The following is a 24,967-nucleotide window of genomic DNA, read 5'->3' as shown; positions in this document are numbered from 1 at the left end:
AGTGTGGAGTTGTGCTGCATCTCATAGATGTACTAGTGTAGTGCCTATTGAAAATTCTAGTTTAGAACATGACAGTGACAGATAGTGGCACAGCTAATTATTACTAAAGATAGTTTCCCCAAACATGACTTTGGGTGGTAATAAGTTTGAATCTTGAGTTTTTCAAAACAAAATAGAAAATTTAGACAATAAACGTTGCATCTGGTGCAATGGCAGCGTAAACTTGATTTTCATTAGTTACTAGTGCAAACTTACACAATACAAACTTTCACAACAGTTCATATTTGCAGGTAATTACACACTAATGAAAACTTAATTCAGAATGTTATATTCTATTTCTGCTAATAAATCCCTTTAAGTCCTACACACTGGACTTTTAAAGAGTTCTCTTTATTAGATTATAGTATAAGATAAATATTTAACACCTGTTTCATTCAATGAAATGCATATCTTTTGTTGAGCTGCATCAATCAATCAATCAGTCAAAATCAGCATTCTTTCAGTGGGTTTCATGTTGGTGATAAGGTATCCAATGATTTTTCCAGCCAGGTAAGATATATAATCCCTCCAGGTCGAGCCTGGGGTCTCTACCCAGCTTGACCTGTGCAGAAAACCTCAGAAGTAAGTTGCCCAGGAAGCAACCTAATCAGATGTCCAAACCACCTTAACTGGCTCATTTGACGCGAAGAAGCAGCAACTCTACTCCGAGCTCCCTCTGTATGTCCGAGCCCCTCACCCGATCTCTTAGGCTGAGCCCAGCCAACTTATAGAGAAAACAAATTTTTTCCCCTTGTACCTGCAGTCTCATTCTTTCGGTCACTTCCCAGAGCTCATGACCACAGGTGTTGGCAAGATTAACTGGTAGATTGTGAACTTCGCCTTCCAGCTCAGTGATGGCTCAGTACACTGGACACATTGCTGCAGATGCTGCACCAACACCTTTGCACTTGACAGACTACAAAAAAATAAATTTCTAGTACCTCTGATGCTTGTTTTCTCCTGACTACATCCTTGCTTGTGTTGTGTCTACTCTCAGATGTATGTCATTTTGGATAAAAGCGTCTGCTAAGTGAAATTGTAGGATTGTAGAATTTCCCAGGGAGACTGCGAAGTGTGCTACCCCAATAATTGGAATACACCTGGTTCCACTTTTTGAAAATGGGAACCACCACCCCGGTCTGCCGCTCCACAGGCACTGTGTCGATGTCCAAGCATCAATGAAGCAATGTGTCAGGCAAGACAGCCCAACAATGTCCAGAGCCTTCAACATGTCAGGGTGAATCAGTTCTACACCTCACACCCAGGAATTTCTTCCTCAGCGACCTCTGCCATGGATATGGGTGAAGCTTCCCACGAGTCTTCTGGCTCTGCTTCCTCATCAGAGGATGTGTTAACTGGGTTGAGGAGTTCCTCAAAGTGCTCTTTTCACTGCCCAACAACTCCTAGTCTGGGTCAGCATTTCTCCCTGGACAAGTAACACAGTCCCCCATCCAGTGGTTGCCAGAGCCTTCTTGAGACCACATTCTGGGGACATGTGAGACTTTCATTAATTTGCTAAAAAACAAGAACAGCATAGGACCTTTAACTTACTTTGCTTTTTACAGTTTGTTAACTGTGGTTGAGCAAATAATGACCTATTGTCCTGTTGCTGCCACCCTGACTGCTTAGACATGTTGTTAAGACGCTAGTCAACGTTGTCTAATGTGCTTGTAGTCTATGCTGATTTCCCTTTGGTCCTCAAAAAGTGGTATGTTGTTTATTTTCCTCCAACACATCAAATTGTTATTCTTGTGCCATAATAGTAACTGACATCTTACTGTAATACCAGTACTGCCCCAGGGAGTATGCAAATTTAACAATATAATACGTTGTGGCAAGTTTTCCTTGAACAACTGAATGATTATCTTTCTCTTGGGCCGCAACTTATACTGTTGGGACGTGTAGTCTCAGAATGTTTTTATTTCAGATTTTTAAATTGGATTTGCAGTTACATTATGTCCTAACATTCTTGAATTATAAAACTTTTGACAGCACTAACTGCCTGTCATAAAACCTGACAAATGATTTGACTATGCTCCTAGGGTGGGAATGCCATTAGCTCTCTCTTGACTCAACAGTCAAGAGCAGGCCACAACTGACCTGTCGCAGTTGTTTTTTTCAATGCTTTTTACCCAAGACTGCCATCTCTAACATTAACCGGTATTTTTCTTAACTAAACAATAACCACAGAGGTGGCAGAACAGAAAATATCTTATGAAACATTGTTTTGAAAGACATTTTTTTCAGGCTGTTTTGATCAACTTGAGCTGTATTTCCATTGTCTTTATGAAGAGTTTGTCCCATTATGTTAATGGCTTTGTTGCCTGAGTCTCTGATTGTGATATTTGCTGTGTGTCTCAGGTTCTCCAGCTGGGTTCAGACATCTTGCCTCAATACAAACAGGAAACGCCGAAGACGCCACCACACATCATTCTACATTACTGCCTCTTCAAAACTACGTGGGACTGGGTCATCCTCATCCTCACCTTTTATACCGCCATCATGGTTCCCTACAATGTCTCATTCAAAACCAAGCAGAACAATGTCACCTGGCTGGTAGTGGACAGCATTGTGGATGTCATCTTTCTCGTCGACATCGTCCTTAATTTCCACACCACCTTCGTTGGTCCAGCCGGAGAAGTGATTTCTGACCCAAAACTTATTCGCATGAACTATGTGAAGACTTGGTTCGTCATTGACCTGCTGTCCTGCCTGCCTTATGATGTCATCAATGCCTTTGAGAATGTTGATGAGGTCAGTGGACTTTTGTTCATTTGTTTAAAATTTTATAATACAACAGCTTCCTTAAACGTTGTAAAGAAGTAAAGAACTCAGGAACAATGACCGATCCATTAGATGCTATTCAAACAATGTTCATAGCACACAGCAGGTGCATCATACAGACAGAATAGCAGACAGAATAGTCATAGCATGGACTATTAAGTGAACAGTAGTCAGGATGTGCCAATCTGGGGAGCAAACTCGAAACGGCTACTGTTTGTCCGGAGAGTTGATGTGCTTTGATATTGACAAATAAAAACATAGCATATCCTGATGCCGTTCAGTCCTTATAGCCCTAATATTGCAGCATATTGGCTGTAATATAATGTACCACACCTGGCTGCACTATTGCAGTAAAACCCCAAGGATTCAGTTAATGAAAATGTTTCCAATACTCATATCAATATTATGAGATTTTCATAGCCAGTTTAGATCAGACCAAAAACCGTTTTGTCTCACAAATTTGGTTTATGTTTAAGTTAATTGGTTTTGATTAAACTTATTGTAGGATTACAACGCATTTATATAGTTGTTGTTATTATTAAGTGTCATTTGCAGATTCAGACCAATAAACAATATATCAGAGTATCGTTTGGAGATCAAAGTCTAGTATGTCTTATTCCTCCATGCCATCAAACTCCTTCAAGTAAAGGCAACCCTTTTTTTGTTCCACAGTGGTGAAATGTGCTGACAAAGGCCTTTGCAGGGATGAAGTAACAAATCAACAACTTGCTGCTTTTCTTCTGCAGTGGAATAAATTACACAATAGAAATTGCATTGGACATTAATGCAAATGATTCCTTTGGGTGTCTCAACTTTTGTTGGTTCCCTAAAAGCTCTCTGTCTGTATAACAGTAAGAACCTCGCAGAGAACAACTACTGTAAGTTTATGTGCTGAGAAATTCCGATAAAACAGAGAAGAAACTAGGCTAATTGGTAGAGCCCCATAGAAATGTTGGCTTTTCTTTTGGAGAAATTTTTAAAAAATCCAAAGCATCAGTGAGAGCAGTTTCCGCCACCATCATAAAGCATTATGATGTTGCTAAGTGAGTGCCACCGAGTGTTCAAACTTAGAGAAAGAAGCAGGATGGTCTGAGATCAAATGACCTGCAGTTTGCAGAGCCATGCAATACCCCCTGGTCTCCTCCACATTTGTCAGGGTTTAATTCTATAGTAGTGACCCAAGTTATACCTCCAGGCTATGTCACAACTACCAGAGACAAAAAGAGAGAAATGGTTTCAAATCATATAATTTCCGAAATAGAAATGGCAAATGAATCAAAACTTGTGAATGAATAACAAAAAGATGGCATGTAATTTAAAATAACCACAGTTTTCTTTGGTCAGATTAGGTTCAGACATGTTTGTCTAGCAGCTGGTCTCAGCTTATTAATTATCTTGTCACTGGACACAGCTCGAAGTTTGGCTTCTTCCTCACTGGATGTTAGTAACACAGTCAGGGGGTTCACATTAAGTTACAGCTGACACCGTGTATCAAGTTGTTTCTCATTCAGATTAATTGCAGTGTGGAGCTGAAACATCACAGTGGTGGTGCTTTCTCTTTTTGTTTGGATGTGACATGAACCAGAAGTGTATAGTTATAACAGGCTCTGTGGTTTAAAACATTTCTGGTGACATGTGTCCATCATCTGGGGTGTGTCAACTGAGGGTTTCATCTGTTTTTCAGCCTGTAGTTTTAGTCAAGTCCATTGTTTTTACTGCTCAATCATTTGGAGTCTGTTCAGGACTGAAGCAGCCTGTTATCGGCTACACACATTGCTTCTAATGGTGTTTTGGTGACGAGGAAGTCCAGCAAGCTGCTTGCAATCGTGGCCTGAAGTAGGTGGTGTCACACTGTCAGATGTAACAGTGGACGTATGCTGAGAAAAAACTCAATTGGTTTATCTCAATTATAGATATATTTGTTATTGTCGCCAATGTCACAATCATAAGCAAACTCTATTTATTTAGAAAATATTTTGTGATTCTATTTTATGATTGAAATTAAACTAGTTTTTGTTTTGTTTTATTTTTTTTAATTCTCTGCATTGTTTGTGCAACACAAAAACAAATGTGATCGTATCACGTCCAATATGTACATTTAAATACTGCCAGAGTTAAATACAACCAACTAAATACACACACTGCTGGTGTGAATGCAGCAAAGAATGAGCCCTGCAGCAGCAGCACTTTGGTTTGTTAGAGGAAAGGCTTTCAGCTATTTTTGTTCTCAATGTCATTTGTTAAATAAGTTTTTTATATTTTTGTATTTACTCACCAACTTATTATATTCACCGAGCAAAAAGAGTAAGAGAGTGGTTCTTAAATACATTCATTTTTTGTTCAAAATGCTTTTCTTCGAGTCACGTGGTGAGGTATCAGGGAATGGCTGCGCCGTAGGAGAGCTCTGAACCCCGTCAACCTAATTCTATTTTTTGGCAACTAAAACTCTCTCCAAACGTAATTTCAAGGCAGGGTTCTCGACGTTTTTGTGGAGGATGACTGCAAATTTGAAGAAAAAGAATGTTCAGACTCGTTTGCAAACGATGAACATTGGGGATGCTACTGCTAGCTCTCCTACAGCTAACACTGCTAATGCTAACACTGCTGACACCGGAGAAACTCCAAACACGGATATGAGCGCCTTATTCATGGAGATGACAAAAATGGGAGCAATTATGACTGGAGTAGCAGCTGATGTGTCGTTTATTAAGTCTGATATGGCTGAACTTAAGAACACTCTGAGTGCGACCCAGGTCCGGATGGCCGAAGCCGAGGGCCGCATCTCGGATATCGAAGACAAGGTAACTACTATGGCTCAGGACAACAGCGCATACGCTAAAACGCTCAAGCACCTCTGGGCTCGAGTTGAAGATCAAGAAAATCGAAGTCGCAGAAAGAATGTACGGCTTATTGGATTGAAAGAAGGCTCAGAGACTGGCGGAGGTTTGAGTGATTATGTACAGAAGATCCTTTCTGATGGCCTGGGTCTAACCGGAGCAGAGTTTGAAATCGAGAGATGCCATAGAAGTTTACAACCCCGCCCCAGACCGGACCAGCCACCTCGCATCATAATGATAAGATTTCTCCGCTACACTGCACGTCATAAAGTCCTGACTGTTGCTAAACAAAAGAAAGGTTTTACCTGGAATGATTGCCGCCTGTCGATTTACGAGGATATGACTGCAGAACGCGCAAAGCAAAGGAAACCATTCTTCCCAGTGATGAAAACGCTCTGGCAGCATCAGGTGAAACACACGCTGGCACATCCCGCAACACTCAAATTTACATGGAAAGGACAGCGAAAGAGCTTCGATGATGTGGAGGAAGCGCAGAGATTTGTACGTGACTACATTGAGAGTGAACTGGCCTGACGAGGATGTAAAAGTAGCGGACAGGAGAGAGTCCAGAAATAATTCCAAATGACGGGGACAGGATCACTGGGGTGCAGCCTGGGCAGCTGGAGGAGCCGAGGACGCTGTCTGCGGGACCCGCACGGACCAGAGACTACTTGAAGCTTCGCCTATTGGGCATGTGCGCTGTCATGTTCCTTTTTAGAACAGCGCCATTTATTTTTTGTTTTGTTTTTTCTCTTGAGAGCGTTCAATGTGAGGTACTAATTTTGTTTATATTTTGGTTCATATTAAGCTGTCGGTGTATGTTTAATTATTTCAGACAGGGAGGTACAGAGCGTTTAAATGTGGAGTAATGGGTAGCACAGGAATAAATATAGTTTCATGGAACATAAATGGCTGCAGCACACCAATTAAACGTAAGAAAATACTGAATTATCTTAAGTCTCATGACACTGACGTTGCTTACATTCAAGAAACTCACTTTGAAAATGAAAATGAAGCAGTGAAATTAAAGAGAGATTGGGTGGGCAAAATTTTTCATAATTCGGTTTCAAGCAAAAGTCGTGGTGTTATGATACTTATACATAAAAAGTTACATTTTGTTCTACTGCAACAATTTAAGGATGAAGATGGGCGACTTTTGTGTCTCCAAGCACTTATTAATGGTGTAAAAGTAGTATTGTGTAATGTTTATGCCCCAAATAGAGATGAACCTAAATTTATTTACAAAATCAATGAGATGTTGGGGAACATAGAGGGACATATCTTGCTAGGTGGAGACTTTAACAATGTGTTAGATGAATATATAGACAGAAGCACCATCAATACAACCTTAACAACTAAAACAGGATTGGCTTTGAAATCTCTAAGAGAAGATATTGGCCTGGAAGATATTTGGAGACTTGTTCATCCCTTGGAAAAGGAGTACACATTTTATTCTCATTCACACAAAACATACTCCCGAATAGATTATTTTTTGATCTCCAATGCATGTGTTGATCTAGTGGTGAACAGTAAAATAGGTGTCATTGCCTTAACCGATCATGCTCCTGTAGAATTACGTATAAACTTGCAAACGGAGAGAGTCAATAGAGGTAGATGGAGACTAAATACAAGTGTACTGCAGGATGAACAATTTGTGCTATCTCTACAAAAAGATATAGAATATTTTTTACAGGTGAATGTTGGGTCTACTGATAGATTAGCCACAGTGTGGGATGCTCTCAAGGCATTTGTCCGGGGAAAATGTTTGGGTTATTGCTCAAAGAAAATTAAAGAAAATAAGAACAAGATTAAAACTTTGGAGGAAAAAATATGTATTTTTGAAAAACAATTAGCTGAAAAATTCAACGAAACTAAATTTAAAGAAATCTGTAAACTTAAATATAATCTTCATGACATATATAACAAGAAAGCAGAATATGCACTTTTCCGGCTTAAAACACATTTCTATGAAAATGGTGAAAAAACAGGGAAACTATTAGCAAGACAACTTAAAAAAATAGATAGCCAAAATGTTATTACAGCAATTAAAAAAGATGATAAGTTAGTTACATCGTCATCTGATATTAACACAGTTTTTAAAACATTCTACCAAAACCTTTATACATCTGAAAATAAGACTAACACGAAACAACTAGATGAATTTTTTGATAAAATAACAATACCAAAGATTTCACAAGAAGAAAAGGACAAATTGGAAACCCCCTTAACAGAGGAAGAAGTAAAGAAGGCAATTAATGCAATGAAAACTGGAAAGTCACCGGGGATTGATGGCTTTCCGGCTGAATTTTACAGGAGATTTACAGACACACTCTGCCCATTTTTAACAAGAGTATTTCATGAAGCTTTTGAACATGGGTTGCTTCCTCCAAGTTTTAATCAGGCAATAATATCACTTATCCCGAAGACTGACAAAGACGTAACGGACCCAGCCAATTATAGACCAATAAGTTTAATAAATGTTGACTGTAAAATATTATCTAAAATACTAGCAACAAGATTAGAAACTGGGTTACCACAAATTATACATAAAGACCAAGTTGGGTTTATCAAGGGCAGATCTGCATCTGATAATATGAGAAGGTTGTTACATCTCTTATGGTTGAACAAAAACAACGTTGATCCTGTGTTAGCCATATCTTTAGATGCCCAAAAAGCGTTCGACAGGGTAGAATGGTCTTTTTTATTTACTGCTCTGAAAAGGTTTGGTTTGGGTGACAATTTTTGTCACTGGATTAAGATTCTGTATTCCAAGCCACAGGCAGCCGTTTTTACTAACGGGGTACTCTCCCATTTTTTCGATATTTCCAGATCGACCCGTCAAGGGTGCAGTTTAAGCCCTCTTTTATTTACCATCTTTCTAGAGCCCTTGGCTATTCAAATTAGAGAAAATTCACTAATCAGAGGTGTGTTGGGGGGAGGAAGGGAACACAAATTGTTTTTATACGCAGACGACATTTTGGTTTTAAGTAAAGACCCTGCTAACTCTATTACAACTCTGCTAGAGGTTATTGATGAATACTCAATGTACTCTGGGTATAAAATTAATTGGCAAAAATCTGAAGCCATGCCAGTCTCTCAATCTTGCAGTCACGGCTCTGTGTCTGGTTTCAATTTCAGGTGGATGCATAAAGGGATGAAGTATCTAGGAATTGAGTTGGACCCAGACATTGAGGATATTTTGGCTGACAGCATGGGCAAATTGATAAACAAAATTAAGACAAATTTGGATAAATGGAGTAAATTAAATTTGACATTATGGGGGAAGGTAAATGCAGTGAAAATGGTCATAACCCCACTTATTAATTACTATACCGGAATGTTACCAATATGTATCCCCCAGCCACTATTATTAAATTACAATAACATGATAAAACACTTTCTCTGGGATGGTCGTAAACCACGCATTAACCTAAGTCGACTCTGTCAGCCGAAAAAGGAAGGGGGCTTAGCCCTGCCCAATGTGGAACACTACAGTATATCCTTCGAAATGTCTAGACTAGCCAAACATTGGGCGGGGAAAGTTGACCTGGATTGGATTTTAATTGAACAGGAACTTACTTCTCCATTTACGCCAATCGAAACTTTATCTCAAAAGTTGAACAAAGACAAGTTTGAAAATCCAATCTTAAAATTTTCCAAAATGGTATGGCTGGAGGTACATAGAAAATACAAGCTTGATCCGTATGTCATGAGGTACTCGTCTTTATGGAACAACCCCAAAATTAAGATTGGCAAACAGTCTATCTACTGGGCACAATGGCTACGAAAAGGTATAAGAACTGTTGGTGACTTATTTGAGGGCGATGTCTTTATGACATTTAATGAAATCAAGCAGAAATTCAAATTAGAGGGTCATGGCCACTTTTGGAAGTATTTACAGATACGGGATTGTTTAAAAGGAAAATATAAATCACAGGAGAGAACCCCAGTAGAGACATTTCTGCTATTACCTCCATTACTGTGTAAAGCCTCTAAATGGTATAACGTTTGCCCTTGGGCAAATAATAACACAATTAAAAGTCTAAAAGCAATATGGGAAAAAGATTTACATTGTTTTATAGATGACGATATTTGGGATTCAATTATGTCAAATTGTGGATTATATGTTAGAGAAGCCAAGGGAAAATTCATTCAATATAAAATTCTCAATAGATATTACTATACCCCCTCTCGACTTTATAAAATGGGTATTAGCAGAAATGATCTGTGTTGGAAATGTCAGAAAGCTCAGGGTACTTTGATGCATGCTCTGTGGGAGTGCCCTTTGGTTTTTCCGATTTGGAACAATGTTTTAAGTTATATGCAGAGTTGGTTATCTTGTAATGTACCCAAATCACCTAGACTATGTTTATTAGGAGATAGAACAGAGGTGCCCTTGTTAAACAGACATAGTTTTAGAGTTTTAAATACTGCTCTTGTGACATGTGCATGTCTGATCCTAAAGTTATGGAAGGATCCTCATTCCCCAACTCTGAAAATGTGGAAAGAAAAAATGACTGAGAATGTGGCCTGTGAGAAGATGTTAGGACGACTAACCTCTAGGAATGAAGACGCGATGGAACAATGGGACAATTTTTGCACCTTCCTGTCTACAAACTGAATACAAACTTAATGCATTACGACAGCTGGTTTTGTACTGAACCTCACATTTTGTTGTTTGGGTGTTTTTGTCTGTGTTCTGTGGTTAAAATGTAAAAACATGGAATAAAAACTTCAATTACAAAAAAAAAAAAAAAATGCTTTTCTTCACAGCAGCTCACTTTGTTTAGTGCTGGACATGTTTTTGGGCCTTATAGAGATGGCTTGGATTCAAATTCACTGGAGCTGTTTATTATTAACCCCTTTCTTTAGTAAATGTTTTGGTTGATTCTCACTTGATTTCATTCACATAATTATGGTTATTGCTTAAACTGAAAAAGACACTTGTGCCAGTATATATATATTTTGCATGGAATTATTAATCTTTAGGATGTGACTTGCAAATCATTTTTAGACCTTTGTATGTGTGATACAAAATTACCGTCTGTTAATTACCGTAATGTGAATTAATTGTATGTACTGACATTTAGTCATGAGGAGGTAGAGCAAATAAATACATATTTGGTGAAAATTGAGTTAAAAGCTGTGTCTGACATTCTGACATCAATTCTATATATATATATATATATATATATATATATATATATTATATAAATATATTCTTCCCTTTAAATGTAGGGTAATCTGTGTGCTGTTGGACTCCTGCTGCACTCTCTGCTAAAACACTATGTCACACCAAAGCTAAGTGCTGCAATAGCCTCAATTTGCATGAAGTATTATTTTTGATTCTTCAGTTTCTTATTTCACTTCAGATAAGGCAGCAGCTAGATCAGCTCATGGTCAAGAAGGAAAAATCAGCTAAACTGCTGGCTGGCGCTGAGGCGATGAGCTCAGCAGATATCAGTAGCTATAATCTCATTTTTTCACTCTAGTGAATTATGTGATTGTTGGATTAACTGCCTTACATTTTAAATATTGCCTTATACTTAAATATATTCAACTGTAAATGTTTCATTATTTTAATATAAATAGTGGAACAAACAAACTTACAAACACATAATTCCTGTAAATCATAGACTGTAAAAATAACAGTAATTAGTTTTTTTAAGTAGTTACAATGGATCAGAGATCTGGGACTACACAGTTTGCTGGTAGATGCAATACAATATCTGCATTTTTAGCTCTTGTGTTGCTTGTATGGCAGTGATTTTTTGCGATAAATTATCTAACTGAAGTAAAATTCGATTGTCTGCAGTTTTATTTTCACACTGCACTGCCCAGAGCTGCCTACGAGGAAAGAAACTCATACTCAATAATTTCCTTTGTAAAAAAGTATCAAGATAAGTCATTAAGTACAGAAATGCCGTCTGTTTGTGTCCAGTGCTGTGCAGTCATTTGTGACCCACAGCAGCGATGGTCTATCCAGCTGAGGTGTGAAATTAAAGACGATGCAGTGCACGTGCTGGCTTCTGAGAGCCTAATCAAAATGATGGAGCGCACTGTTTTACATTCATCCAGTGACTTCACAGCATGTAATTACTTCCTGTAGATACAGAGAGAAAGGTCAAAACTGAGGACTGCAAAAGTGCTGATGTGTCAAAAACGTCCAGTGCAGCAACAAAAATATCTTTTTTTTTTTTGTCTGCATTTGTTCTCATTGTTTAACTCCACAAAAGAGGTGCCAACATTGTATGAGATTGATGCATATTTTAGTCTTGCAGCCAAATATTTTAATATTTAGTGCATGTGTGTGACCATCACCGGCCCTCCCTATCTTCTAAATCACTCCTATGCCACATCACTCCAGTGTTTTGTTCAGAGCAGATAATAGAAAAGACGAAGGGGGAATCCTCTTTGAGCAGAATAATCCCATTTATCTTAAACTGCTGTAAGGTTAACTAACAGCACAGGAGTCTGTTGCACATCTGTTTCAAGATGCTGCACTCTGCTCATTCACCAGCACAGTTCAACATGAAGAGCACTACACAGTCTATTAATTCTGTGTCCACAAACACAAACATTTTCTGTAAACTTGTTTTTAACCCCCAAATGATAGGCGACACCCCAAAGATAACGGAAAAGTCATGTAATGTCTTGATCATTTTGGGATAATTTTTCCACTATCAGAGAAGGGGAAAAAGACCTACTTCTTCTTTGATACAAACAGCCCAATTTCAAAGCATCTCTGGAGAATTGCACCTGTTTTCCTCCATGAAACATATTTTTCAACTTAACCCAAGTGAGGGCGACCTGATTTACTCTGTGCTGCTTAAAGCATCAATAAATTATGTCTGGATGAACAACTTCTTGTCTCCTTGCAAGCTGTCCACTGTTTTTATAGCTTACAACAGTGTGAACCAGAAATACAACACAATAGTGTTCCTTAATAAATTCAGTTCCAAACTTTGGCTGGTTGAAGAGAAAAAGAGTTTGTCTTTATCTTTACAGCTCACTTGGCATCAGCATTATAGCAGCAACCCATACTTTTAATGGCAGAGCAGCGATAAAGTCAGATGACAACTGTTTGCTAAATTGCTCTTTCACTGTTTAGATTTAGCTTGGGAGGCAAAACCAAAACAGAAAATATGAATTCAGTGCCACTGCTTGTAGAACTTACAGAAGAGATATCAACAGGTCCTGAACAACCATGTCTGTCATTTGTCCCCTGTACCAACTGCAGAAAACACAACAATACAACCGTAGCTTATATGTGTGTTGCTTACATGTTTTTGTAGTTTGTTTTAGATATTTTTGTGTTCTCAGTGGCTTGTTGATGAATTCAGTCCAAAAATGATTCCTCCACAATAACAACCGATAACATTATAGACACACACTGTGTCTGAATGTAAAATGCTTTCCCTCATGAGAAGGTATTAAAAACACCTCACATTATTGTTTAGTATTGTGTACTTTTTATTTCATTTTAATCTATTTTTTGTTGTGAAGAATCAGGTATTGACCAGCATTTTTTCATCATAGTACTTCAGAACGGAGACAGAGGGGAAATAAAAATCATTTATCAACACTTACTTATGCTGTTATCATCACCTGTTAAATTCAGAACATAAAATCATGATTGCGTCTGTTCAGATCAAAATGTAATCAGATCCTAATGTTGGGCTAGAAGTCCATTTTATGTACCTAGTTTGTTCAAAAAGCTGTGATTTCAATATAAAAAGAGAACCAGCCCTGACAGCTTCTTATTAGGACAATTCATCCCTGACAGCAGGAAAACAAAGTCCCAGTGATTAGATAATTATGTCGTGATCAGAGGAAAAGAACAGAAACAATGAAGTGTTATTTAGTATCCCGTGTTATGTTCTACTGAGAAAAGAGAAAAACAAAGTTGTTGAGTGAAGGGAGATGTGTCAAGAGATTTAACCCCATCGCTACAGCCCATCAGGGTGAAATCCACCTTTTCCTTCCCCCTTCAGTCACAGTGAGAGTGCTCTGTGTCTCTCAGTGCCAGCGGTGAGGGCTGCTGATCAAGCAGCAGTGCATTCTGGGTGCATCCCTGGTGAGGAAACAGTGTTGTTGAGAGGAGATGGAGAGTGGCTGAGCAGTCTGATGAAAGGCTGCGTGACATGACAGATGAGTCAAACAAGATGTTTCTGTAGGTGGCAGCTGCTACATGCTTCATACATGTTTCATACACTCTTTATACATGTTTCATACACGCTATATTCATCCCAACTTGGAAAATACTAATGGAGAACAGAGAGAGCAAGTAAAAAATTCAACTGTCAACCTCAGTCAAGAACCATTTGTTTCATGAAATCAGTTGTACAGCCTACTGCACTTGAGATATTTTCTCCCATAAACGTGGCTGGAGGATGCCTTACTTTCAAATAAAGACGTGCAATAAAATAAAGAGGTTGTAACATGACCACATTTCAGACTAGGGAAACAGCCTAGCTCCATCTAAACAGTTGTTCAATGGACTGCCATGAAAATGTGGACACAAATTTGGCTTTTGTGATCTTTTGTGACTTTTTATAACACCATCGAGTCAAAATTTTTATTTGTCCAGTGCTTTGGTTCATGACAACATCCGTCCGTCCATCCATCCATCCATCCATCGCTTAATCCTCATTAGGGTCATGGGGGGCTGGAATCTATCCCAAGTGACTCAGGGTGAAGGCAGGGGACACCCTGGGCAGGCCTCCAGTCTATCACAGGACTAAACAGAGAGAGAAATCACCAGTTAACCTCAGCATGTTTTTGGACTGTGAGAGGAAGCCTGAGAACCCACACATGCAAACTCCATGCTCAAGAAATGTTAGCACACCAGCACAACAAACAATTGAAGATAAAAGATAATGATCATAATAAGCATGTTAGCATGCACTTATATACAGTAGAAAATATTAAATATATCCTATCCTTTTTTTAACCCTGTAAATTGATGTGTCTGTTGTTAGTTTCTACCGTTATTTATTGTATTTCCATTTGTTCAGGAAAGCAGAAATGTGTGACACTCCCTCCCAGTCATTCACTTGGTTATGTCCATGAAGCCAAAGTGAACGCAACAGCTTTGAGTGTGGTGCCGTGTGTGGTGGCTTTGGGTCCGTCCTTATAGGTTCTGGGGACACTGATTCCTTTACTGGAATAAGTAGAGTTAAGAACCTTTCTGGACATAAAAACTAATGTAGAAGAGTAAAACTTTGAGTCATCAGAGGGGAGAATATGTTGTTGCTAATGGATGTATTCCAGGCGGTAAAGTACATTTTTTGCAGAGAGCAGGGCTTTTCATGACATGTCTGCACACACAGAGCTTTGCAACATCACTAGTCAACATCATGTCTTTTGGTTGTTTTACTTCTTTTTTTTATACACATCAGTGATGTTTCCTGGGGTCGTCGGATGTTTCAGGACTTTCAACATCACACACCAGGCATTCTAACTGGGATAGACCAATTCCTGGCTTGAGTCCAGGTGGCACCATCAATGGGAATCTTTTACATAACACATTGACATGGCTGTTAAAATGCAGCTATTACGGTCACTCTGGCAAATATGAAACATTATTGTCAGAAACAGTGGTGTTGTTCATGTTTTACTGAATGTAACTGCAGAGTCTACAGAGACATTAATAAACATGTTCTTAAAGCAGTGAAGTGTGCATGTACACACATAGCACAGCAGCAGTAACTTGAGTACATGATCTGACAGTAAATGATGTTCTGTATTGCTCTATATATCTGACCCAACCTGGACTGACTGAGAATTACATCCTTGCTGGACACAAGTTTGGACAAGTTCTCTTTTTCAGTAAAGTTGCTCAGTGATTCTGCTCAAGGGTGCATCTCTAGAAATGATGAGGATCAGACAAGTGCTGCTCTTCCACTTTCTCTGTTCAGATTGAACTTTCTAATCTGGAGACTGAGTCAGCAACCTCTCAGTCTCAACCTTAAACCACTCTCTCCAAACTACACCGTGGATTCGAACCTTTGGAAAACTATGTCATGTAGACTGAAAACTATCAGCATCACATTTTAACAGAAGAGGGACTATCTAGAGTATTATTTAAGCAGAAACGTCCCCTTTTCAAAGGCAAATCAGGGCTCTAGAATCACTAGTACATGTTTTTTTTTTAAGCTCTTTATGCCCTTTTTTGTTGGCAATTCAAATTTATTTTTTGCATTTTATAATATAATGAAACAAACAGGACAAAATGTAATATATCATGAAAAATATTGTAGCTAATTCAATGTATAAGAATTGCATAATAACACGTGCATACTATATAAAAGGAGTAGCACATTTGTGTATAATCTTATAATGTATAAAACTGATCACTGTGTGTCTGCTTACCCAAAATCAGACTTTATGATTTTCCTTATAGTGTCTTCTGTGTCTGAATTTGGATCACATTAACCATTGACTTACATAGATCACAGAACATGAGACATCTTTAGACTGATCAGATCAAGTAAATAAACCAACCAAATGACCAACCAGGGTGAGTGAATCACTTCATCTGGCAGTATGTTAATATTAGGATGAATCAATTAATTAATAGTCTTTAGGCATGAAATCGGACTTAAAAGCAATCAGAACAAAGTTGTATGCACCGTTTACAAAGAGGCAAATAAGAATAGGAGTGACAATGGGACTACGAAACGGTCTGTAATCGAACACGCAGATGTCCATTGTGCTTCCAGCTCAATCATTAAAAGAATTTATAAAATAAAAGCATCAATAAAAGTGCCCTCTCTGCACACAGAGAGCCCCCAATCTACATGATATTACAATCTGTAACACAGTTTGTAATATAATGTAAAAATGTTTGATCAAATATTATAAGCTGATATTTTTAGTTGTTGTAGATAGAGTGTGACATACGTTGGCCAGCATTGGCATATTGGTGATTTGATTTTCATTTGAGCAATAGGTTCTTTTGTGTCTCATGATGATCTGAATGTTTCAGAACATCCCGGAAAGAGGAAAAATATTTGTTTCTCTTGACTTGAAAATTTAAAATAATGAAATAAATATCACAAAATAAATGAAATTATTTCTGTTTCTTTTCCTCTTCAGGGAATCAGCAGCCTTTTCAGCTCTCTCAAAGTGGTCCGTCTGCTGCGTTTGGGTCGGGTTGCCAGAAAGCTGGACCACTACATAGAATACGGTGCTGCCGTACTGGTTTTACTGGTGTGCGTTTTTGGCTTGGCGGCCCACTGGCTAGCCTGTATCTGGTACAGCATTGGAGACTACGAGGTGATTGACGAGGACACCAACCGCGTGAGGATGGACAGTTGGTTGTACCTTCTAGGAGAGACGGTGGGGACGCCGTACAGATTCAATGCCTCAGGCTCGGGCCGCTGGGAGGGAGGACCCAGCAAAGACTCAGTCTATATCACCTCGCTGTACTTCACCATGACCAGTCTGACCAGCATTGGCTTTGGAAATATTGCACCAAACACAGACGGAGAGAAGATCTTCGCCGTGGCCATGATGATGATCGGATGTGAGTCATTGTCATTTTCTTCCATGGTTGCTAGTCTGTGTAGGATTTCTTAATATATGTTTGTAGGGGTTAAATAGTTTCTCCACCAATTGTAATTGTAAGATTATTAATAATGTTTCTCCAGCAATGTATGATATGTAGAATAAACGTTTGCTTAAATGGGGTTAAGGGTTTTATGCTGAATTATTACATAGTCTACCTGATATTCGACCAGCGAAGTATTTAGTTTAGACAAATATAATAATGCAGCATATGAAACACTTCTTGTTGTGCTGTCAAGAAGAGCTTTAGGAATTGTAAGGGGAATTATTTAGCTTGACAGGTCATGTATAAAACTGAGGTAGTTGGAATCTATACAAGTTAGGGACCAAAATGTGAACAACAAAACAATTGAGGCACTGAACTTATATTTATGTACATTTATTAAACTAAACAATAACAACAACAATAACACACATTAAGAAGAATAACAACAACACAAAACAAATAAGAGGGTTAAATGTGAATGATGGGAAAAGGAAGGAAGAGAACAGAATATTTTAACATAATATTAGGATTAATATTACATTTGAAATATGGTGTTCTGAGGGAAAGGGATGAATAGACCACACCTGAAAGCAGCCGTCAATTTGATAGTAGGCTAATTTGTTAGCCTGTAAATTTTGGGGAAGTTGCACCAAGTTCCAGTGACTGAAAGGTACTTGCATGCCGGGATGATGATGATGATGATGATGACGATGATGCTGCCTCGGTGGATGGTCTGGTCGGCCTTTCTTGATGTGGGTCAGAACAGCGGTGGACAGAGTGGAGCCTCGGAGTCTGGATTGTTCTCAGGTAGGAGAACTCTTGGGTTGGGTGATTCTGGTGTTAAAGCAGGACTCTTGACTGTGATGGTGCAGGAGGACTCTGATGGTAAAGGAGAGCTCTTTCTTCGAATGGAGGACTCTTGGGTTGGGAGGCTCTTCTGGGAGGACTCAAAATGGTGCAGGAGGACTCAAAGTGGTACTTTCAGATGTGATCTTTTAAAGTGGACCTTTGCATATCATTAACTCAGCAGGGGTCTGGTACTTCCTCCGTCAAGGGAGGGCTGATGTCCAGATGTCCCTCACAGAGTTACATTTTCAGGTAATTTTTGTGGTGTCTGTAACTCCAACAATATTGAAATTTGGTGAACAGGGTGTATCTGGGTGCATTACTGATGGACAGGGGATCAGAACGATAGCAAATATGATCATGTGAATGACAGACATGTTACAAATTATCATATTGATACTAATCAGGAAGGAATAAAAGATTAAAGGCAAGGCAAGTTGTAGATTGACCATGAAGTTATTGAAAAGTTCACTTGTTCTATGAAATGGATGTACATAAAAAGGAGTTTAGTCCAGAATTGTGGGATGAGTGTCTTTGTTGGTTCTGACGTGAGTCCAGAGTTCGTGAGTGGAATGTCCTTGAAGTTGTCATCCAGGTTCCTGAGCCTCCCCCCTTCAATGGCTCAGGAGTCAGTCCGAATGTGTATTGGCAGCCATTTGGTCCTGATAGTGGCTGTTGCTCTCCTGCTGATTCGTCAGTTTGCATCCTCATATCAGATCTGGAAAGTGTCTTGTTTGCAGTGTCTTGGCGTCTCAGCTTCACTAATCAAAGCGAGCCCCGTCTCCAATCCGTGCCTGTGAAGGTGTTAAACCCAGGGCAGGAAAGAGAGACAAAATCTGCTCTTGTCCTGTTTCACTGTGTAATAATGGCTGGTGGATCCTACATCTGCTTTATTATTTTCTTTAGTTGCTTCTTGAGGTAGGTTGTTTTCAGCATCTAGGTGAACTTACCATCACAGAGTCTGACTGGCTCTGTGATGCTGGGGTCAGGGCTCTGTTCAGGTCAGACCATCTGACTCTGACTAGATGTTTGGACCTGCCGTCTTGCTGCAGAATGAATTTGAGCTAATGAGATGCCTTCCTGGTATTATGTGATGGATAAGAATTTAAATCTAATTTACAGTGCCTAGAAGTTGTTTTAAAGGCAGTTTCTACGCACTGGAACTTATCTGCTAGACTTGTGTGACAGAAAATGTCCTGGTAGGTCTGTAGCTACATCCTACTCAAAATAAGGATAAAGACACTAAAGAAATTTCTGGAGTGTTGTAGGGTCCACAACTATCAGAGATACTTTTTTACAATACAGAATCTTTTGATAATTGTTGATACTCATATTTGATACTGTTTTTCTTTACGCTTTTAAATTTAATGACTTATTTCTTAGACTGTATGCCTTTATTCAATAAGGACAGTGTAGAGAGATAGGAACTGGAGGAGAAAGAAAAGAGGAGTGACATGCAGTTAAAGCTCGGGTCGGCTGGGAATTGAACCATGAAACTGCTGCTGAGGGCTTATTATAGATATTGATTGATTACAGGTTTAACCCGTTGAAGCCAAAGCACATTTTCTCATAATGCAGTCAAAGAGGAACTGTGAAATTAAGCATAGAGTAAAACTAATCCAACACAGGCAGAGTAACCCAAAATTTCAAGGATATTGTTACGGAGTTCAGGGTGGCTCAGGTGCAGGAAATGAACAGACGGTCCTTGAATGCAACACAGATTTATTTACAAAGGTTCTTAGCACTAGAAGCAGAAACTAGGATTTTAACAGGAAACGGAAATAGAGAGCAAAAGGCTCTGGATCTAACAGCGGCACCTGGGGGCCGGGCGGAACTGTAACGAGACAAAATAATAACTAACTCACGGTAGGTAACACCTAGGCGAGAAATGTCAATCTCAAGAATAGTAAAACTAAACTCGAGGCTATCTTAACAAGGATAGCGAAAGGTGACTACAACAGAAGTCTTCTCAAACTACGGTGCTTCTTTAACCAGAGCTATAACTATGATAGGACTACACACTCACGAATTATACTAGAAATGCTCAGAACTGGTTCACCACAGTAGCAGCCAGGGTTTGGAGCAGTGTGCTTCGGGCCAGATGGTGGATGGCTTGAAGCAGCAACAGGTGAGTGGGAAAGGACACCAGAAGGAGGGAGTCGGCTCAGGTGAGTGTTTCCTTGTCTCTGAGGTGATAACCAGGGTCCAGTGCTGACGGCAAAAATGGCAGGAACAGGTGGGTCCAGAAGGACTGTGTTACGATCCGGCACTGAGAGCTGGGTGGTGTCTGGTTATATTGCAGACTAGATGAAGCTTGATTGGTTGCACTCCACCTGTTCATGAGCTGGCTAATTGTGGCAGATAGGGAACACCTGTTGCTTCTTCTGCACTGCTGGGCTGCCCTAAAAGGAAAGAGGAAGGAGAGGGGAGGGCACTAACTAGGCCTGGCACCAGCCAGCCTGACAGTACCCCCCCCTCTACAGGCACCTCCTGGTGCCCGAACAGGGTGATCCTGGGAGGAGGAGGGGGATGGACAGGGAGGGACAGAAACAAAAGTCCAAGAAGAGACGGGTGGGCGGAGGGGGTGTGGATGGAGGGACAAAAAACCAAGTGTCCAGAACCGTCTGGGGCGGCACTAAGGTACGCAAATACAAACAAAACCAAATCAGACCAGAGATCAGTTCAAAGACTGGTCAAACACAAAGCAAAATATTCCTAGGCCGGAGGACGGCCCGGGTGCTGGATGGGCAGACGAGGCCGTTCCAGAGGACGGCCCGGGTGCCACTCTGGAGGCCGGCGACAGAGGAGACGGAACCACTCTGGAGGCCGGCGACGGAGGAGACAGAACACCTCTGGGGGCCGGCGACGGAGCAGACGGAACCACTCTGGGGGCCGGCGACGGAACCACTCTGGAGGCCGGCGACGGAACCCCTCGGGAGGCCGGCGACGAAGGAGGCGGAACCCCTCGGGAGGCCGGCGGCGGTGGATGAGACGAGGACCCTCGGGAGGCCGGCGGCGGCGGACGAGACGAGGACCCTCGGGAGGCCGGCGGCGGCGGACGAGACGAGGACCCTCGGGAGGCCAGGCTGGGGACCAACGAATGCGGGACCCCTCTGGAGGCCGGGCTGGGGACCAACGAAGGCGGGACCCATCTGGAGGCCGGGCTGGGGGCCGATGAAGGCGGGACCCCTCTGGAGGCTGGGCTGGGGACCGACGAAGGCGGGACCCCTCTGGAGGCCCAGGAGCAGGGGTGGCCACTGCAGACGGAGACTCAGGAGCAGGGGGTTTGTCAGCTGACACAGTCACAGTCTTTTGGCTGGGGGGTTGGTCAGCAGACTGAGGCTGACAGTCACTGGGCCTGGGATGCTGTCGGCCGACACGGGCTGAACAGTCTCTGGGCCTGGGATGCTGTCGGCCGACACGAGCTCAACAGTCTCTGGGCCGGGGATGCTGTCGGCCGACCCGGGCTCTACAGTCTCTCGGCCAGGGGTTGGTCGGCCGACCCGGGCTCTACAGTCTCTCGGCCAGGGGTTGGTCGGCCGACCCGGGCTCTACAGTCTCTCGGCCAGGGGGTTGGTCGGCCGACCCGGGCTCTACAGTCTCTCGGCCAGGGGGTTGGTCGGCTGACCCAGGCTGGTTTGAGGCGGCGTCGACAGCGTCGACCCCCTCGGAGACGGGTGAGGCGGCGTCGTCGACAGCATCAACCCCTCGGAGATTCAATTCAATTCTATTTATATAGCGCCAATTACAGTCAAATTGTCTCGAGGCGCTTTACAGAACCCATATGCCTGACCCCCAGAGCAAGCCAAAAGGCGACAGTGGGTGAGGTGGCATCGTCAGCATCGTCGACCCCCTCGGGGACGGGTGAGGGGGTGTTGACAGCGTCGTCGACCCCCTCGGAGATGGTCAGGAGACAGGGCTCGGCAGCGGGACCTCGGTGGCTGCTGCGGAGTGGCGAGGTCTGGGCGCTGACAGATATTATAGTTTGTGATATGTGTCAATAAGCCTACAGGTGATTTTAAGTAGGATTTATTCATAAATAATACAGCACCTCTTTTGATTTGGCCAATTAATCAACTTTATTTACATGTGTACTTTGCTAGTTTGATGTTAATATATATAAATACAAGACCTCTCAAACTTGGTCACTATCACTGTTTAAAGCTGACTGTCATCCATAGACCAAAGCAAATGATGTTTGAGCCTCTGAGTTTCTCAGACTAAGTTTATATAAAACTAGAAAAGCACTCAGAGAGCAGGACTCCGCCAAGGCTGTTCAGCTGACGTATCATTTCCGACGGATGAAATCTTTAATAAAAAATGACCTTGTGAGCACAGGCATGTATTATGCATGTGCATGTTATCTATTTATACCAAATTCAGTGTAAATTACTCTTCTAAAGGTCTGCTGATCAGTTCATCACTTTTGGCAAGCCTTTGTTTTGCTAGTGTTAAAATAATCGTTCCCTCCATTTTTTTATTTTGAAGGTGTATTTTTAATGCTGCAGGCTTTTATTTTGTCACCATTCCGGCAGCACAGGAAGTGTTTATCTAAGAAGCGTTTTTTGACATGACGAAGACGCTGCAGAAAAATCTGAAAATTCACGTAAAGATGGAAGGAAAACAGTTCCACGCTGTTGCTGTCTAACGTAAAGGATGTGTCTAAACTTAGAAGCTCCTAGCTGGAATGTGGACAAGCTCTGACGGTGTTTCCTGAATAAAGGAGTGAAGGACAGAAAGGTGAATTTATGTTCAAAATAAGGCTGATGGCTGAACATAAATAAAGGCTTTGTGAAACATCAGGAGCTTCACCATTGTCTGGTTGGGGTTTGCTACATTGCGTGACCTAAATATGTAGCGGGACTCAGAAACACCCCACACTTTAATCATTTATTCCTTGTATGATTTCCAGCTGATAAATCACAGTCATTTTGTTGTCGGATCGCAATCCTGTGATCGTCAGCAGGTAACTGACACAGTGTTCATGTCATGGTTACGACGCTGTGCCGGCTGCTATATCTCGCAATGGGAAACCTTAACAAAGCCGTGGGTCCAGATTATAAGCCGCATCACTGCCAAAATCTAATCAGTTGGTCCTTGTGTCACTTCTGACCTTCCCTGAAAATTTTATCCAAATCTGTTAGTCCATTTTTGATTAATGTTTTACACAGACAGACAGACAGATTAACAGACAAACGTACGCCCATCGTCACATAACTCCGCTGTTCCTTGGCGGAGTAACGACCCTGTTAGACCTCCAGATATTGAGGAATCCATCCTTCACCTGTCTTTCCTGGCAAGATGAATATGGCATCCCATAATCCTTCTGTACATAAACAGAGGAGAGAAAACATAAGAGTCAGAAAGTTCTGTCAATAATTTATTGATGTGTCAGATGACTTCATTATCTGACACATCCTCCCTGATATATTTCAGGGAGAATTAAATGAAATTTAAACTAAGGGTGTTAATTATTAATCCCTGTTTATAATTAAACCAATTAAAAATATATTAACTTGGATGCAAGAGGTTGACTCTCTCTGATTAACACCGTAGAGTATGGGCAGTTCTGTGTTGTCAAGCAGAGAGCATTGTGAGGGTTTGGCTAGTGAAGGATCACCATGACAAGTCTTCTGAGACAATTAATGACTATTTAAAAAAGGGGATTTTATATATGATATTTACACTATTTAGCTGCATCTGTTTCATTTTTAGCTCAGCATGACAGTCTCTACTGCTGCTTTGCTGCTTATCGCCTCTCTGGTCCGTTCTCTGTTTGCTGTATGCGTCTCCTGTATATGTCATGTAGTTTTGCTTCTTCCAGACTTATCTCCTCAGTGCTGGAACATGATCTGTCTGCACTTTATTGTAATTCTGCCATAGAGGAAAGAACAATCACGGTCATCTTGGGCGGTGTTATCCCCAGGATACAGTGATGGTGCCCCAGCAGAGTGGGGACAGATGAATTGTTACGGTAGAATATTTGCATGCCAGGCAGTGAGCACTGTGATTATAATGGATGATTCACTGAAAGAACCAAGCACGTCTACCTTATTGAACAAACTTTCTTCATCAAAACGTTTCATTTTCAGCGTGTAGGTTGCTGCTTAGAGGCTGTTGTTCTTGTCTCTGGTGGCAAAAGGGACTTTGAAAAATATAGTGGAAGGGGAGAAAAGCACCAAGAAAATGCCAGATGTATGCCAGAAGTCTACATTGAGTCAGACTATAGTGAAAGTGGTTCTAGTGTTTTGGCTGATAGGCAGGAAAAGGAAAACGAAGGAGTCCTGACTTCCAAAAGCTAATGGAGGCTCTGAGAGTCTTTAGAATCAGAACCTGTTGTAAACCAGCACTTAAAAACATCAGAAAACATTAATGACTTAGATGTATTTGTTCTGTCGTGTTTATATTTAAATAGCTGTCAGTCATTCTCAGAGGGATGTGATGTTGCAGCTTTGTTTTGTTGGTTTTCTTTCTACAGTCCGTCATCTGAACCTGCAAGCTCATCCGGTTTTGTCTGATCGCCCTCTGTTTCGTCGGCTCCGCTCCATTAGCTTGAAGGATGATGTGTCGCTTTTACACAGTTACACAGAGACACTCCTCATCCACAATAAGCAACAGTGACTAAATGTTGACCATAAGGCACAGTTGAACATCTATCTTTACCATCTATCTCAGTCATCCAAAGACTGTAATGTGTTGTGTTGCAGTCATGTAAGCAGTTTAAACACACTAAACCAAACAAAAAGGTTTACACAATGACAATAAATGACACCTTAAGAGTTTGTAGTTTGATGCAAATGATTGATTGTAGCAACAAAATGTGATAAAATATAAGCACTACGACACTCAAAGAGACAAAAGTTTTGGTAGTTTAGTTCCCGTAGCCCCTTAGTTTCTGGAATAT

The 24,967-nt window shown here is 40.8% G+C and overlaps 1 protein-coding gene across 3 annotated transcripts in view; it reads left to right on the top strand.

The window, feature by feature from the left end:
• Positions 1-24,967, top strand: part of kcnh1b (potassium voltage-gated channel, subfamily H (eag-related), member 1b) — an 89,808-nt gene that overhangs the window by 23,533 nt on the left and 41,308 nt on the right. For all 3 annotated transcript variants that reach the window (XM_055009846.1, XM_023287918.3, XM_055009847.1), the window contains 2 exons: positions 2,401-2,793; positions 16,761-17,190. In XM_055009846.1, coding sequence (XP_054865821.1) covers positions 2,401-2,793; positions 16,761-17,190 — 823 coding nt within the window. The remainder of the gene's footprint in view (positions 1-2,400; positions 2,794-16,760; positions 17,191-24,967) is intronic.

This window comes from Amphiprion ocellaris, chromosome 4 (assembly GCF_022539595.1).
Source record: "Amphiprion ocellaris isolate individual 3 ecotype Okinawa chromosome 4, ASM2253959v1, whole genome shotgun sequence".
In the NCBI taxonomy this organism is placed as follows: Eukaryota; Metazoa; Chordata; class Actinopteri; family Pomacentridae; genus Amphiprion; species Amphiprion ocellaris.
This window is presented reverse-complemented; position numbering and strand designations above follow the sequence as displayed.